The 17,636-nt window shown below is 38.6% G+C and overlaps 1 protein-coding gene and 1 pseudogene across 4 annotated transcripts in view; one reads left to right on the top strand and one right to left on the bottom strand.

Annotated features, from left to right (window-relative positions):
• The window catches only part of FUT9 (fucosyltransferase 9), a 400,579-nt gene that overhangs the window by 81,363 nt on the left and 301,580 nt on the right, over nt 1-17,636 (top strand). For 2 of the 3 annotated variants that reach the window (XM_084792990.1, XM_084792988.1), the window contains exon 2: nt 6,362-6,447. In XM_084792990.1, coding sequence (XP_084649116.1) covers nt 6,387-6,447 — 61 coding nt within the window. In that variant the 5' untranslated portion in view covers nt 6,362-6,386. Of the gene's footprint in view, nt 1-6,361; nt 6,448-17,636 lie in introns of those variants that run through there. The other variant, XM_084792989.1, reaches the window with a different exon arrangement.
• On the bottom strand, nt 3,787-5,860 carry LOC311606746 (E3 ubiquitin-protein ligase RNF26-like; annotated as a pseudogene). The gene is made up of 2 exons: nt 5,848-5,860; nt 3,787-4,728 (listed from the first exon to the last, which is right to left on the bottom strand). The product of its transcript is annotated as an E3 ubiquitin-protein ligase RNF26-like (transcript).

Raw genomic sequence — 17,636 nt, 5'->3', positions numbered from 1 at the left:
AGATTTTGTTGCATCATCATATGTTCAGTAGGTTTTCTAGATTGTGAGCTGTTCTGCCAGAATGCACTCCTGCAGCCACACACATGGTGGGGGGGATGTTGCGCAGCAGGGACCTGGCCCCTCACTTCTGCCCCCACTTCTGCATCCTTCTTGCACCTCCTGGGTTGGGCCATCACAGCCTGCAGCCCATGCCCTGGCCCATGCCCTGGCCAGCTCCCTCAGTGGCTCTGTGGGATCCTCTACCTGCTAAGATTTTAATGGGTTCATGTTAGTGCCCTGGTCAAACTCTATGCCATGGTGCTTTGAGAAAAATTTAAGCTCCTTGGATTGATGTTCAATCTGATGCAATCTGCTGGTAAGCGCCGCTTCCAGGTGTTGCACAAGGTCCAGGTATCATGATTTTTTCCCCTTGTCCTTGAATATGCATTGTTTGTTTCTGATCTATGTTCTTTGATTGTGTCAACTTAGAGGGTATGAAATGTAAGGTCAGGACCTTAAATTCAAACATGACTTGTTTTGGACTATACCCTCCTCTTCATTAACATCTTTTATATCAAGAATTACAAATGACACATTACAAGCTTTACAAAAAAATGTTCATTTGTGGTTTTACCATTTCAGCAGCCCTAAGCATGAGACAACATAGTCCCACAGAAGAAACGCTACAAAATATAAGAATTTTGTTACTCTTTTGTAATTTAAGGCATTAACAATATTAAAAGCAGGTATCTTAATAGAATACTTTTAAAAATGATTCCCAGGAAGTACAATCGGGTCTACAATTAAATAAACAAGACTTTATGATGTCAGGTCTGAACTTGATTGTGAGCCTCCATAATTGAAAATTTTTGTTTGTTTGTTTTGTTTTCGAGACATGGTTTCTCTGTGTACTTTTGGCTGTTGTAGGCTCACTTGTAGATCAGGCTGGCATCAAACTCACATCAATCCTTCTGCCTTTGCCTTAGGTGTTCTGAGATTAAAGGCATGTGCCAAAATGCCAGCCTCTTCCTGATTTTTAATACATATGAAAGGATTGAATTATCATTATGATGAAAACTGAAGAAAACAGAACTTCTCTAAAATTACTGCTTAGAGTGTGTTGCTCACAATACCCTCAATACATGATACAAGTATGATTCGGCACAGCTCCATTTTCTAGTACATTTGGAAAATTAAAAACATGTAGGTGAGTTCATTTTTATCATCATACAAAATTTTTCTTTAATTTGCATTTTCTTAAAATGTGTTTGAACCAAAACTAGATTATATACCTTGGAAAAGGGAGCAGAAAATCTGAGAGACATTTAAATTATCTTTAACTTTTTTTTTTTGAGCTGTCAACAGAACTTTATTAATAGAAACTGGGCAGGCTGACCAATGGAGCAGCATGACCCCTAAGGCCTGACCCCTTTTTTGGACCATAATGACATGTGCAGAGAGCCCTCCCCATGCAGAGAGAGCTTAGATGGAATTCCACGTTCTATGCCATGTGGGAAGTGAGTAGAGGTCTGAGTTATTCTTTCACAGGACCTCCATGGAGCTAGGGTTCCTGATGGTAAACGGTCCCATCACCAGGTGTAGTCGCAACGCTGTGTCCAGGGAAAACTCCTGAGTCCAGGTTCTTGTCAAGTTGGGCGTCTTTAAAAGAGAATGAGAGGAAGAACTGGCTCTAAGAACACGTGCATGATAGTATTCCCAGACCCACCAGGGCAGAGGCTCTGGCTGGATATAAAGGTTCAAGATCATTCCAAAACAAGAAAAAAAAAGATAAATTAAAAAATCAACATCTCTCCAAGGCCCATGACAGTGATATGGTGTGGCCTAGGGAAGAAGGAGTAAACACTCCAATAGAAGAGCCAGAGGCAGAGAAGTATGGCCCCAGAAGCAGGCATCTGGGTGAGTCCAGGGCAGGTTGCAGAAAAACCCACCACTGAGTCTGAAGTTCCTTGCAGAATGAAATACTCATCACCCTCAGTATCACAGAGCCCCACACACGTTCAATGAAATTGATCCCCTGTCCCACCCAGACTAGAATCTTCTAGAGTATTCCTGCTACACGTACTGGTTGACAGAGTCGCCTTCGGGGAAATGCAGAATCAGGCCAAAACCCAGAGGCAAAGTGTTGAAGCTGTCCTAGTGTGTGCACCTCAGAGGTCAGGTAGACAGGGGAGGAGTCTTCAGAGGTAGGCTCAGATGCCACGATGGTAAAGTGGGAACTTACAGTGGTAGAAAGGGTGGCACATGAGAGTTTCCTGGCATAAGCACAGGTGCCAGCAGAGCAGAAGCATCATGGTCTTGCTCTGATCCTGGCAGAATACATTGCTTCCACTCCTTCAGCCACTTCTGTGGGTCTTGTCCAGATGTAGGCTCATCCTCACTGAGTCTCTCTCCACCTATCTCAGGTGGTGGTCTGATGGACCTGCCCTTTGATGCTGCAGGAAGAGTGCCCTGGCCCTGGATCCTAGCTGAGAATACCCTCCTATGGCACAGCCATGGCTAGTGGGCACAGAAAAAGTCATAAAGGCAACACAGCTCTTTGACAAAGTTCCAGCAAAGCTTAGCTGAGGATGAAGTTGCTGTGGTGTAGTCCCCCACTTTTTGGCCTTTATCTCTATGAGTTGTATGCTGGTGGGGGCTTTTGTTACCTGTACAACTTGGGGATATTGGATTGATGGAAATTTTCTTATGAATCATTTATACACTCTCCCAGGAGCACTGCTTCTAAGCTTCCCCAGGAATGTCTTCGCTATACTACCCCTCCTGTTTTTAGAGAGCTATCCTCCTTATCTGACCCAACGTGAAGGTTTTCTTAGGCCCTGGAGGTTGTGTCTCAAATAACTATACCAGAGACCTCCTTATGAGGCTCTGACTCAAAGATACTCTTGGCAAATCTGCTCCTGGATGTTCCTTACTCTAGAACAAGATAATCAAAACAAAGTAAACTTAAAAAGACAAACAATATCTGCAACCTAGAGAAGTTGGCAGCAGATAGAAGCCTCTTCCTTATATTGATGGACAAAGAACAGTGTGGATAAATGATAAAAAATAAAATAAAATTTAAGACCTCCCTTTCTTATAAAAAGTTGACTCATACAGGGCCACTATGGTGTCATATGACCAAGGAACAAGGAATACCAAGGTTAAATATATAAATACATTCTGGAAATGTATAAGATATAAACACTGGATTATGTCAGAAATTGAATAATTGCTGCAGGAGCTTTGGCCTGAAGATTTTTATTGTCCTTAAGGACAATTTTCACTCTGACTATTAAAAGTTGATAATGCACTGCTTGGGACATGACAATGTGCCGAGACTTGCTTGGAGATTTTCTTTCTCTGTAGTGTCCTTGAAACTTGAAGAGCTACCAGACTGAGAACAGGCTGTCTTATGTTGGCACAATACACTCTTGAAATTACAGTATTGTTAAAAGTTGAGTTATGGAGTTGATGAGGGGGAAATAATTTTAAAAGATAATTCTGTTCTGTCATAGTTTATCAATGATGACTAAACTTATGACCAAGCAGAGGTTAAAACACGTGTCCAGAGACAAAAATATTATGATCTATGGTTTGGAACAGCATGCATCTATCCCTGCCTACAGAGTTCTGTATAAATAAAGAAGCTCTCTGAGGACTAATCAATCAGGCTGCATACCTCCTCCTGATCCCCATGCCTGTCTCATTCCTACTTCTTCACTCTTACATCCACACTTCTTCAGGCCCTGACTTCACCCAGGGCTGGACTCCAGCACTTTTAGGGCCACATTTGGGGGCTTCTCGTGCTCATCCCTGATTCCACCCACTGGCCAGTTGTAGGTTTCAGCTCCAGACCCTTTGCCAGGCCTCCAGGCCCAGTACAAGGCAAGACAACCTTACAACATCCTTTTGGAGCAGGTGGTAGGATGGGTGGGCTTGAAGCTGATTGAAAGCTTGGTTGGAAGGCCTCAAGGTGAGGTCTAGGTGCACAGCCAACGTTACTGACAGCGCACAAGCCGGCAATGCCAAACCAGAGAGTTGGAAAGCACAGAGCTAGCCAGGAAGCAGACAGCTGAGGCCAATAGCTCCAGGACTAATTGGCAGGGGTTCTATAGGAGAATAGCCAAGGCCATGGAACTGCTGGAAATGTGAGCAAGGAAAGCGGCCACCACATCTGTCCACAGAGGCCTGGTCATGGCATCCCGTAGGATCAGCACCAAGGAGAAGTTCTGAGGGCCAATGAAACAAGGCAGATGTTGACCAGATTGTTGATCACATAGGCCACCAGGCTCACTGCAATGGCGCAGGTGTCACAGGCCTGGCACAGCAAAGCATGGCCATTGGAGACCAGATTCAGGCTCCTCCTGTTCAGTATTTCCCAGCTCCTCGGAGCTCTGTGAGATGCCAGATGCCCCAGTAGTTTTACGCTGTCCATGCCAGAACAACAGCTATAGAGAAGAGTACACAAGGCCTGCAATCCTTTGACAGCAAATTGTACAAATGCTTTAACAAAGGCCAGCAAAGAAACCAGGACTCCTCCACTCAAGCACAAAACACTGGTCAGTACTGTGTGTGGCAGGTTGTAGATGAAGGCCAAAAGCCAGGCCAAGATAGCCTGGAGGGAGGGCAGGAGGAGGAACTCGAGATGCGGCAAGGTCAGCAAGTCCAGCACCAGGTCTATACCATTCACAGCTGTGAGAGGGCTGTGGAGTTCAGGACAAAAGGAAGTCTGGATCCTCAGTGAAGGTGCTGTAAGGGTTGGGCATATTGTGAGGAGTTCAGAGTTAATTCAAAGGAGATGTGAATGTCTAAAGAAGGGGAAACAAGGTCTAAAGAAGTGGGTTGCAAGGAAGACTTTTAGAACATGGAAAAGAGTACTGGTTTGGAAGGTGGGCTTTTGAGAAGCAAAGAGGAGGAGCATCTCTAAAGTGACAGGGACCCTGGACTGGAGGAAGTACCTCAGCTTTAGAAGTTTGGAATGATATACAAGACCAGGCAATGGGTCAAACTGGGAGGGGACCTAGGAGGATGTGACCAGATCAGGAAGGGCCAGATGGAAGCTGCACAGGCTGGGCACATACTCACGCACTCATGGTCCAGCCACACAGGTGCCCCGCCCCTGCCCAGCCCCTGCCCTCCTTCAAGAGGTCGCCCAAAGAGAGAGAGAAGGACAGTGCCGGCTTCAGGAAACTCCAAGCGTAGCCTCGACTCCACTGGGAGCCATCATCTTGAGTGAAGGGGCGGAGCAAGCCAAATTAGCTTTATCTTAAGCACACATAACTGAAGATTTTGTTAAACCCCTCTTCGAATTAGAAAAAAAAATTAATATACTAATTTCAGCAATACAAAGTTTAAAGTTTTAAGAAACATGACATTGGAACAATGGGTGTGTACGTGTGTGATGTGTATTTATGTGTGTATATGTTTATATGTGTGTAAGTATGTAAGGCATCTAACACAGACTTAGGGGCCTCTAAGGGTAAGCAATTTATTGATTCTATAACAAAATCATATTTTAGATAGGACATAAGTCTACGGTAGTGTGATTTGAGGAGGCCTTATCTTATGGTGATAGCTGAATCTTTCCCTGTTTAACTTGTATTCTGTAAGATAAAGATGTTTGTTCTGATAAATTGGTCACACACAGCAGTAATCCCAGTGTTAACTGGAGAGAGGCATGCTAAATCAGAAGAACTACAACTTAAGCTGCTCTTAGCTGTACCAACAGTCTCTAAATTTTAAAAAGATATTTCTTGCTGTCTAGTGTGACTGAATTCCAGGGAGTCAACTTCCCATCTCTTAATTAATTGTAATATTTTTCATAATAAAATGAATAATTCAAGAAACTGTAAAAACAGTTCCCTTTACTTATATGAACCATGCCTGTCAGCTGATAAATGTAAGCATGAAAATGAAAAATGTTTATGCAAGGCATCTAGCCATTTGACCTTTACTCTGATAACTACCTATATCATTGAAACTTTCAGACAATTTAGTAATTTTGCTTAATTACATATTTTCCCTGCAGCCATAATTTATAATAAAAATAAAATACATAATAAAATGTATTGTGTGTGAAATATATGTATTTGGTTATCAAGATTTATCCAGTCCCTTAGAGTTTTACAAAATCCATTCTTTAGAAATTATATAAATACCCACCACTGCTGGTATTTTTTTTAATGTGTTTTGATAGTATTTGCCTAAGAACTAAAAAGAAAACCATTTATTGGCATGAGTAAGGAAAAGAGTAACTGAATGAAAAAGATACAGGTGTATAAAGTGAGGCGTCTGACCTCTTATCTTTCTTGGGTCATTTAGCAGTTATGTGTAGCATAGTCAGTATATGTAATTAATCTCTTGGTTATTTACCTTTCAACAGGTTTAGAACGCGATGACTCAAGAATATGGTAACACAGTGGAGTAGTTCAACACTGTCTCTGCTCCCCATGCTATGTTCTCTGCAGCGTGAGTATATGCTCACTCTTTCTAGACAGCTTGGTGGCATGGAACTATATTCAGTTTGAACTTAGGGATGTTGCATAGTGATATTTAGAGTTATAAATTAAACCTCATTCAAACTATAATAAGTTTAGAGTATCTGATCTGAAGAGATGTTTCACAGAACTAGAATTAATACTATTTAAAAGTTAAGGCATGAAGTATTTGTTGTAGTAAAAATAATGTTACCATTCAATTACATGTGAAATCTTTAAAGTTCTACATCCCTTAGGCATCTTTAGGTTCCTAGAAAGACATAAGTATTATATTTAGAAAATGGGCTACATTATTAAAAATTCTTGGAATGTTTTTGTTAACTGTAATTTACAATGAAAATTTAAGTTTGTAATTTTTTTCTATTTTGTTCTGTAGTATTTATCTATTGGAAATGTGTTTAATAATATTGGTTGAATGACAGCTACATCACAAAATCATTTATAGGACATATATGCCTTAATAAGTTAAGTTAAAAGAGAAGAAAAGTGGGCAGCACAGATATGTACTTCTTTTATAAATTAAATTTATGTATTTTTAATGTATTCACTTACATCCTGATTGTACCCCTCTCCACCATCTCCTCTTGGTCCCACGCCCCTCTCTTTTCTCCCCTATCCCCCTCCGCTAACCCTCAGAAAAGGGGAGACCTCATCTTCTACCAACTAAACCCAGCCTACCAAGTCACATTAGGACTGCTTGCATCCTCTTCCTCTGTAGCCTGGCAAGGCCGCCTGGCCAGGGGCAAGTGATCAAAGATCAGGCAACAGCGTTCATGACAGAGACAGCCCCTGCTTCCCTAAGGGACCCACGTGAAGACTTAGCTGACTATCAGCTACATCTGTGGTGGGGCCTAGGCCCTCTCTGTACAGGTTCCTTATTTGGTGCATCAGTCTCCGCAGGCTCCCGTGGGCCCAGATTTGTTGCCTCTGTTGGTCTTCTTATAGAGTTTCTGTCCCATCTGTCCTATCCCCACTTCCACAAGACTCCTCCCTTCACTCTGCCCAAATTTGTCTGTTAGTCTCAGCATCTGCTTCAACGCCCTGCTGGGTGAAGTCTTTCAGAGGACATCTGCGGTAGGCTTCATTCCCGTTCCCTGTCTTCAAATGCTTCCACTGTCTATTCTGTTTGCCCTTCTGAATCAAAATTAAGCATCTTTCCCAGAGTCTTCCCTCTTATTTAGTTCTTTAGGTCTGTGGATTGTAGCATGGTTATCCTGTATTATATGCCTAATATCTATTTATAAGTGAGTATATATGTGTGTCCTTCTGGGTCTAGGTTATATCACTCAGGATGGTGTTTCTATATCAACCCATTTGCCTGCAAGTTTCATGATGTCCTTGTTTTTAATAGCCGAGTAGTATTCCATTGTGTGGTTGTACCACAGTTGTTTTTTGTTGTTGTTGTTTTCTGTTTGTTTGTTTGTTTGTTTTAATCCATTCATTGGTTGAGAGACATCGGGTTGTTTCCAGTTTCTGGCTATTATAAATAAAGCCACTATGAGCAAATGTCCTTGTTATATGGTGGAGCATTTTTTTGGGATATGCCTAGGAGTGATATAGCTGGGTCTTGAGGTAAAGTTGTTTCTAACTTTCTGAGGAAGCACCAGATTGTGTTCCAAAGTGCTTGTGCAAGTTTGCACTCCTACCAGCAATGGAGTATTTCCTTTTGTCTACATCCTTGCCAGCATGTGCTATCACTTGAGTTTTGAGCTTAGCCATTCTGACAGGTGTAAGGTAGAATCTCAGAGTTGTTTACTAGAACTGAAAGTAAAATTAAATCTGGTTTATTGACAGGACTGAAAACAAAATTAAGTCCAGTTTGTGCTGATTTTGTTCCAAGAAGTATTAAGTAACATTAAGTAAAAATTATGTAAGAATAAATGATACTAATATTAAAAGAAAACATAAAATGTAGGATTTTGAGTGTTTATTTAAAATGAAATGATAAATGTTTGAGGCAATACATGTGCTTACTCTGCTTTAAACATAGAAAATGAAAACATTATATAAATATAAAAATCTCATAGTATCAAATAAATATCATTTCATGTATCAGTTAGAAATTAAAAAAAAACATTTACCAAGTGAAGAAACAAAAGGAAAATGGTCCAAGAGGAAGGTACTCACTCACTCACCAGAATAAGTAGAAACAAGGCAGCCCAATCCTTTCTCTCAAAAGAAAGTAAGACCAGGACTGTAGCATGTCTGTTTTTCTAATCCAAAATTACAGCATCCTCAAAGTACCAGGATCTACATACCAGGTTCCAGTAAACCTGGGATCCCAAGTCTGACCCTTGTGTTTCATTCTCCCAGGGTTTTTCTGGGCAGCTCCTGCATGAAGTTAGTAAATCTGTCCGCCATAGAGGAAAAGCTACTGAGACTTGTTCTTCTGCGTAGGAGCAGGACTCAGGAAACCTGATGAGATCCTGAGAGTTGAAGATGCCAGTAGATTGGTTACTTGAATCCCATCCTAGAAAACTGAGACCTGTGTCCTTGAGTGATCGTGTGTGTGCATGTCTGTGTACTTACTCCCTTGTGTAGCATGTAGAGGCCAGGACAACATTCAGGGTTAGTACATTCCTCCTTGTGAGGCAGGATTGTTGCTGCTATGCTCCTAATTCCAGCATCACAGGCCAGCATCTTTCCATCTCATATTGGCATGCTGGGAGTATAAATCTATACTATCCCACCAGGTTATTTTGTGGGGATGGGTTCCAGGAATCAAAGTCAGGTACAAGGATTGAGCAGTAAGTGCTTTTCTTCAAAGCCATCCAACTTACCTTTAAATAGTTTTTTTCTTATATTCTTGATCAACCCTGGAAAATTCAAAATTTATAATAGATAAGTAGTTTAATAGTTTAATAAGCGCAATTTTGCCTATTAATATTAAAAATCCTTTGAATATGTAAATAAAGTATAATTTCTAAATTAACTTCTTCAGTCCTACCAATCACATTTCACTTTAATTTTATTACTACCAATCACGTTTCACTTGGCTTTCAGTCCTACCAATAACATTTTACTACTCAATAGTAACACGTGGCTTATGGCTAATGAACAGTCCTGTGCAGCTCTATCCCATAGGGCTGTTGTTCCAAGGCTGCAGTTCAGCTATCCAGTGAGCTGAGCAGGTTTACAAAACAAAATAAGACAAGAAAAGAGGAGAAGGCAGAAGAGACTGGGGTATATTAGAAGAACAAAAGCCAATCAATTAGACTGAGTTTTTAGTAACCACTGGTCAACTTCAAGCTGCTACAGATAAGTAATAGGAGATGACAGTTTAGCTAAGCAAACACATCCCTGAATTCACACTTGTGTAATTTTCACAAAAAAAATACTAAAGACTAATATTTATCGTAAAAAGGTTGAAGTTATTATATGCAGATACCTCCTCTACATTCTACTTGATAATGACATCATGCTTCTGTGATGTCCTTCCTCAAGGCTCACAACCTGAGTCTTCTCTTAACAAAAATAACAAAGTTAGGTAAAGTTAAATGAGATGAAGTTAGTATAAAATGACCCACACTTGTCACCTGAATTTTGAAGCTAATGTGAGAAAGAACTCACACCACAGCTGAATGCCACAAATAAGCCGTGCGGCTTATTTCAGTGGCATATTCTGGGTTGGCTCTGAAAGAAGAAATGAGAATGAGAGATACAACTGACAAAATCTGAAAGAAACCTGTATCTTGTTTAATTTTATTGTGTTGATTGAGTTTTGACAACTGGGCTGTGGCATTTAGCAACTAAAGAAGCAGATGACACTGTGTATACCTTTGTCTGGGTTCGGGTATCCTTTGCTGTGATAAAACACTATGACAAAAAGCAATTTGGGGAGATAGGGTTGACTCCATCTTTCAGTTTCACATCATAGGGTATCATTGAAGGAAGTCAGTACAGGAACCCAAACAGGACAAGAACCTGGAGCAAGAGCTGATGCAGAATCCACGAAAGAAAGCTGCTCCCTGGTTTGCTCATGATGGCTTGCTCAGCTGGCTTTGTTATAGAATTTAGGGACACCAGTGCAGAGAAACATCACCCCAAATAGACTGGGCCTACCACATCAATCACTAATTTTTAAAATTCACTATAGCCTTGCCAGTATGGTAGGAGCCTTTTCTCAGTTTAAGTTTCTGCTTCGAAAATGACTTGGCTAGGATTAACATGCAAATATAAGGGTCTTAAAATTCAAAGCAAAACAAAGCATAGGGATATGAATACATTTCATCCAAATATTAGCCAGGTAAGTATTTGTAGCTGGGCAATGGAAATAAAGGCAGTGTTCAGTAGAAATGCTAAGTCTTGTGTCTATATCATAATGTGGATATTAAAGTTCATTGTCATCTGTCGTATATGCTTCAAATGTAAAGGCATCATTAAAAGACCAGTATTAATTATACTGATTTGATCAATATGTGTTACAGAAACCACACTAGGCTGGGTAAATGTATTAAACTATTATGTGTTAATCAAAATAATATTTTAGATGTAAATGACCCTGTTTGATCATTATTCACTAGATACATATATGAAAACATAAAATTAATACCTCATACTTTCATTTATTTGAAATTTTAAAATGCAATTGTTCTACCAGCAGTATTATTTTATATGAAATATAAACCTTTTTACTCTTTTGACATTTTTTCTTTTGACTGTAGTTACTGTAGTTCAATTTACATTCTTACTATAACTTCCCTCATCACTTCCTGGTCCCACTCTCCCTCTTCACCCCTCCTCCTCCTCCCCTAGCCCTCAGAGAGGTAGGAAATTCCTCCTCCTCCCTATCATCTGACCTCAGCCTATCAAGTCTCATCTGGACTGCCTACATCCTCTTCCTCTGAGGTCTCCCCCTACTGGTGAAAGTAATCAATTTGTGGACACCAAAGTCCATGTCAGAGGCAGCCCCTACTCCTCATATTATGGAGCACACATGGAGGCTGTGCTGTCTATCTCCTACATCTGAGCAGGAGCTCTAGGCCTTCCCCATGCATGGTCCTTACTTTGTGCATCAGTGTCTGCAGCACCCACCTCCCCCAACAGCCAGGACTTGTTGGCTATATTTGTCTCCTTGTATTTCTCCTATCTCTTAGGTCCTTCTATTCCCCAACTCTTCACTAAGACCCTCTGTACTCCACCTGGAAGCAGTTTGGCTGTGCATTTCAGCATGTGCTTTGATTCGCCCTCTGGGTGGACTCTTTCAGAGAATCTCTGTAATAGACTCTATTCCTGTTTCTTCACTTCAACCTCTTCCGGTGTCTATTCTATTTACCCTTAGGAATAAGAATTGAGCATTCTCCCTAGGGTCCTCCTTGATATTTAGCTTTTTTATATCTATGTATTGTAATGTGGTTATCCTATACTATACGACTAATATCTGCTTATAGGTGCATATATACCACGCATGGCTTTCTGTGTCTGGGTACCTCACTCTGGATGATCGTTTCTAGTTTAATCCATTTGCCTGCAAATTTCAAGATTTCCTGAATCTTGAATAGTATCCCATTGTTTAAATGCATCATAAACCCTTTATCTATTCTTCAGTTGAGGGACATCTAGGTTGTTTCTACATTCCGGCTATTACAAGTAAAGCTGCCATGAGCATAGTTGGGCAAATGTCCTTGTTGTATGGTCAGTATCCTTCGGGTATAAGCTGGGTCTTGAGGTAACACTATTCCCAATTTTCTGATAAAGTGCCATATTGTTTTCCAAAATTGGTTGTACAAGTTTTCACTCACACTAACAATGGAGGAATGTTCCCCTTTCTCCACATCTTTGTCATCATGTTCTTTCACTTGAGTTTTTCAACTTAGCCATTCTGATATGTGTAAGGTGAAATCTCAGAGTTGTTTTGATTTGCATTTCCATTATGACTAAGGACATTGACGATTTCTTTAAGTGTTTCTCAAACATTTGATATTCCTTTGTTGAGAATTATCTTTTTAGTTCTGTACCCATTTTTAATTGGATTATTTGATTTGGTGGTGCTTAATTTCTTGAGTGCTTCATATATGTTGGATACTAGCCCTCTGTCAGATGTAGGGTTGGTAAAGATCTTTTCACAGTCTGTGGGTTGTCATTTTGTTCTATTGACAGTGTCCTTTGCCTTACAGAAGCTTTTCAGTTTCATGAGGTCCCATTGTTGATCTTAGAGCCTGACCCGTTGATGTTCTGTTCAGGAAGATGTCTCCTGTGCCAGTGAGCTCAATGCTCTTCCCTACTTTTTTCTAACAGTTTTAGTGTTTCTGGATTTACATTGATATCCTTAATCCATTTTGACTTTATTTTTGTACAGGGTGATAAATTGGGGTGTATTAGTGTTTTTCTATATGTAGACGATATTCAGTTATACCGCCACCATTTTGAAAATGCTATCTTTTTTTCCATTGTACGGTTTTGGTTTCTTTTTTTAAAAAATCAAGTGTCCATAGGTGTGTAGTTTATTTCTGGGTCTTTGATTCAATTCCATTGATCAACCTTTCTGTTTCTTTGCCAGTACCAAGCAATTTTTAGTACTGTTGCTCTATAGTAAATCATGAGATCAGGCATAGAAATACCTCCAAAAGTTCTTTTATTATATAGGATTGTCTTAGCTATTTGGGTTTTTTCCCCATATAAAGTTGAGAATTGTTCTTTCAATGTCTGTAAATAATTGTGTTGGCATTTTGAAAAGAATTATATTGAATCTGTAGATATCTTTTGGTAAGATGGACATTTTATTATGTTAGTCCTAATGATCCTAACCATGGGGAGATCTTTATCTTCTGATATCTTCTTCAATTTCTTTCTTCAGAGACTTGAAAGATTTTTTCATACAAGTCTTGCATTTGTTTGGTTAGAACTACACCAAGATACTTTATAATTTTTATGGCTATTGTGACAGGTGTCATTTCCCTATTTTTTTTCTCTGCCTGTTTTTCTTTTGAATAAAAGAGGCCTACTGATTTTTTTACTTGATTGTGTATCCAGCCATGTCATTCACCATGACTAAGTAGGCTTCATACTAGGCATGCAGGTGTGGTCCAATATATGGAAGTCCATCAAGGTAATCCATTATATAAACAAACTGAAAGAAAAAGCCCATATGATCATCTCCTTAAATGCTGAACCAGCATTGAGAAAACCCACCACCCATTCATGTTTAAAGTCTTGGGGAGATCAGAGATACATACCTAAACATAGTAAGGGCAATATACAGCAAGCCTATAGCCAACATCAAACTAAATGAAGAGAAGCTTAAATCAAATCCACTAGAATCAGGAACAAGACAAGGTTGTCCGCTTTTTCCATATCTCTTCAACCTAGTCACAAAGTCCTAGTTAGAGCAATAAGACAACTAAAAGGGATCAAAGCTATACGAACTGAAAAGGAAGAAGTCAAAGTATTACTATTTATTTACGATATGATAATATATACAAGTGTCCTCAAAAATTCTACCAAGGAACTCCTACAACATGTTTTATTGATCTTTCATAGATGTTCCTTTCTGGCTTAAAATATAAAATTATTAAAGTTTTTACTTTTGTTTATGTTCATAATTCACTCTCTTTCAGTTTCCATTCTTCCATAGTCCATTTTTATCTAAATTGTTTGACATTATTGCCCTGCTGGACAAATAGGCACAGCTTGGAAATCATTATAATTGTCTTTACCTTTAAGTATAACATAAGCAATGAAGAATACAATATATCCTTTGAAGAAATTACCCTATCCATTCAAAAGATAACAGGTAAAAGAAGATGTTTCCAAATTCAATCTGGTTAACATACATTTAAAAATTTGCTTAATTTCAATCCAATTGCAAAGAAAATCATGAAAATAATGTCTGTAAATCAGCCTCCCAGTGTATTTGAATGCTTAGAGCTATCACTATTTTTTTTCACTCATCTAAGCCCATATTCCAATGATAAAACCTGTTTCATTTTATTCATGACTTTGTTTTGTTTCATTGAGAGGTTATTCAAAACGGTTCTGTATTGTACTTCCCTACTTTACTGTCTTGTAGATAATATGCACTTAAAATATTGACCTCTTAGCACATTACAATGGGGCAAATTTTGATTTCTGTTTAAAAAAAAAAAACAGACTTACTAAAGAAGAGAGCCACTTCAGGAATAATGGGCAGCCTGGGGAGGACTGCAAGTGTGAAGCGTAGGAGGGGGAGGACTGCAAGTGTGAAGCGTAGGAGGGGGAGGACTGCAAGTGTGAAGCGTAGGAGGGGGAGGACTGCAAGTGTGAAGCGTAGGAGGGGGAGGACTGCAAGTGTGAAGCGTAGGAGGGCTCTGCAGTCCCATAACTGATGTTGGCTGCCCTTCCTATTTCAAGACATGATTCCTGTAAAAGTAGACAAGACGCAGAAAGATGCATCGTGTATTAAGGGGGAGGAGAAGAATGGTGAATAACTGATTACAAGTTCTTCCATTAAACCATAGGTATCACAAACAACTTATAGCCATACATGGAAAGTGAACTTAAAGGAGCTGAGAAACAAAGCTCTAGATACAAAGTAACATGGAATCTAGAATGTTTGGCAGACAATTAAGAATATATTTATTAAAAAAGAATATATTTATGCTTTATCTCCTGAAGAAATTACTGATTTATTTTACTTATGCAAGAAAATGGAGTAAAACTTAGTGGTGATGAAGGACTATGTATTGTCCTATATTATTTGGTTACTTACTATGCATTCACATGATACTTTATTATTTTAACAGGTAGCTCTAAATGCCTCAATGTCTATGCCTTATAAAATATTTCAAGAGAAAGAAAGACCTAGTTAACAAAATGTTTTTAAATGCATTATTACCTTTAAATTGGTCTTAAATTTTTACAGGTCCCTATGTTTTTCCTGTAGCTACTGTATAAAGAGACAAAAGCACACTGCACAGTGACCAAACTTATGAGAAGTGATGCAAGTTAATATTTATGTTTAGCATGAACATAAGCATAAAAATACTCTCAGTGTTTATATATATATATATATATATATATATATGTATGTATATATATTGTGTGTGTCAATTTTCTAGCTACTTATGAAATGACATATCCTTCATGATTTTCAGTTTCAATCATTTTCTTCTGTCTTTATTTTTGTTTCTTTCATTTGTTTATTTAATTTTATTAGTTCCTTGTTAGTTTCATGCAGTGGGTTTGGTCATATTAAGACTCTTCCTCAAGTCCTTCTGCTTACACCTCCTGTTAATACTCACCCAACTTCATAACCTTTAAAAAAAAAACATCAAGACCAATTTGTGCTGCCCAAGTATTATTGGATGTGTAGTCTTCCACTAGAGCATAGTGGACTTAAAGAGGGACAGTACTTCTCTTGGAGAAACTGTCTTTTTTTTCTCCAAAGCTAACTTATGCCAATAGCCATATGGTCTGGGGTGAGACGGCTTGTGAAACTTACCTCTCTATGCTGAGATGTGGCCTTGCTTGGTCTCCCACAGTTTTTGTTTGGTTGTTGTTTTTTGTTTTGTTTTGTAAGTTGTTGCAATCACTCTAAGTTCGTACGTTCCTATGCCCCACTGTATTCAGAAGACACTGCTTCTTTATAATTATCTACCATCTTTGTGTCTTATTTTTTTTCTGCCCTGTTTTTCCACCAGAAAATAAGCATAGTATTGATGTCTATCAACTCATAAGTGAATATTGAAAATGTGGTATATTTACATAATTGGATATGTACTTAGCTACTACAAAAAAAAAAAAAGAGTGAAAGCTACAGGTAAAACTGTGGTAGAAATAGTCATTCTGAGCAACCCTGACCAAGAACATACAAATGTCTTATGCTTTCTCTCACCTGTAGATGTTACTATTGAATCTTCAAAAATCCATATATTATTTAGAATACATATAAACTTAAGGAAATTACCAAAGAGTCATGGGAAGGAATTTCAAGGAGTGGAGATACAACAAACTGGGGTAAACGGTTCAAAAGAAATAGAAGGGTAAGGTTAAAACTGAAGTTGCTTCACAGAGCAGGTTGAGGAGGAATTATGGGAATGGATAAATAATATCATTTTTGTTTCCTTCTTTTGCTTTAAAAAATAACCTTCATTTTCAATATTCTTTCTAGTCTGACTCTTTAAATTCACTTCATTTTTAGATACCAAAGATAACAGTATGCAAATATAAAATTTATATCTTTACATTTATGTCATTAATCTACCTTTCTAAAAAAATAAAAACACAAAACAAAACAACAGCAACACAACACTTAATATAGTGTACTTTACATGCTTGGGCTTAGAATATTGCTTTCAATGTCAACCACAGTGTTTCCTTAGAGTGATGGAACACTGTGCCAAGCTCTACTTATCCTCAGATCCTACATTAAAGACAGAGCACTATCTTAGGCAAGAAAGTGAGAACATGTGGCTGTCTTCAGCAGGAAATGAGAAGTGCTAGTCAGGCAAGAAGAGTTTTAGGAACATGATGGTCTGTGTTCCATAGTAGTTTCTTTGCTGTGATGTGAGATCTTTTGCTCTAAGTCTTCAGGACCATCTGCTACCTTTACATGTGACTTATGTGAATGTTAAGAGTAAAAATCAAGAGAACATTTAGCAGACTTTCCATGTACAGACCTAAGCAATCAGATGGAAGGGGCTATTTAATAGATAAGCCAGGCTTGAAATTTCAAAATAAATCTGTGGGATAGGTTCAAGAACCCTAAATAATCAGTAATCAAAACATCCTTGGAATTCTCAAAAGTTTTGTAGGCCTTAGGATATTTATAGAATTTGGGGTGTGTGGATAGAATTCTCTAATGCAAAAATCATGATTTATACTCACTTCTTGTTAGAATAAAAAGCATTACATACCTCAATTAAATGCACTAAAACCTCAATCCAAATATGATTCATTCATAACCCTAGCACACCAGAATTTATATAGGTATTTGGTCATGTTTTCTTTTTTACTCCATAATTACATGTAATTATTAATCACAAAATTCTCAGTTGCCAAAAGGATAAAAAAAAAAACAACCCTTAATTTTAAGCAGAAGCATAAAGCTGAATATTTGCTTATTCAAGAATGGGAAATCACCAATCACGCAGATTATCAGGAAAAAAAAAGGACTGCTAGGATTACTGAGGCTTCTGAGGCTCAGTAGCATGCAGTTATTGTCTGACTTTGCAAGGAATAATT

The sequence above is a fragment of the Acomys minous genome (assembly GCF_964271855.1).
Source record: "Acomys minous genome assembly, chromosome: 1".
Taxonomy (NCBI): Eukaryota; Metazoa; Chordata; class Mammalia; order Rodentia; family Muridae; genus Acomys; species Acomys minous.
Note: the sequence above shows the minus strand (reverse complement) of the source record. Positions and strands in the feature narration are given on the sequence as shown.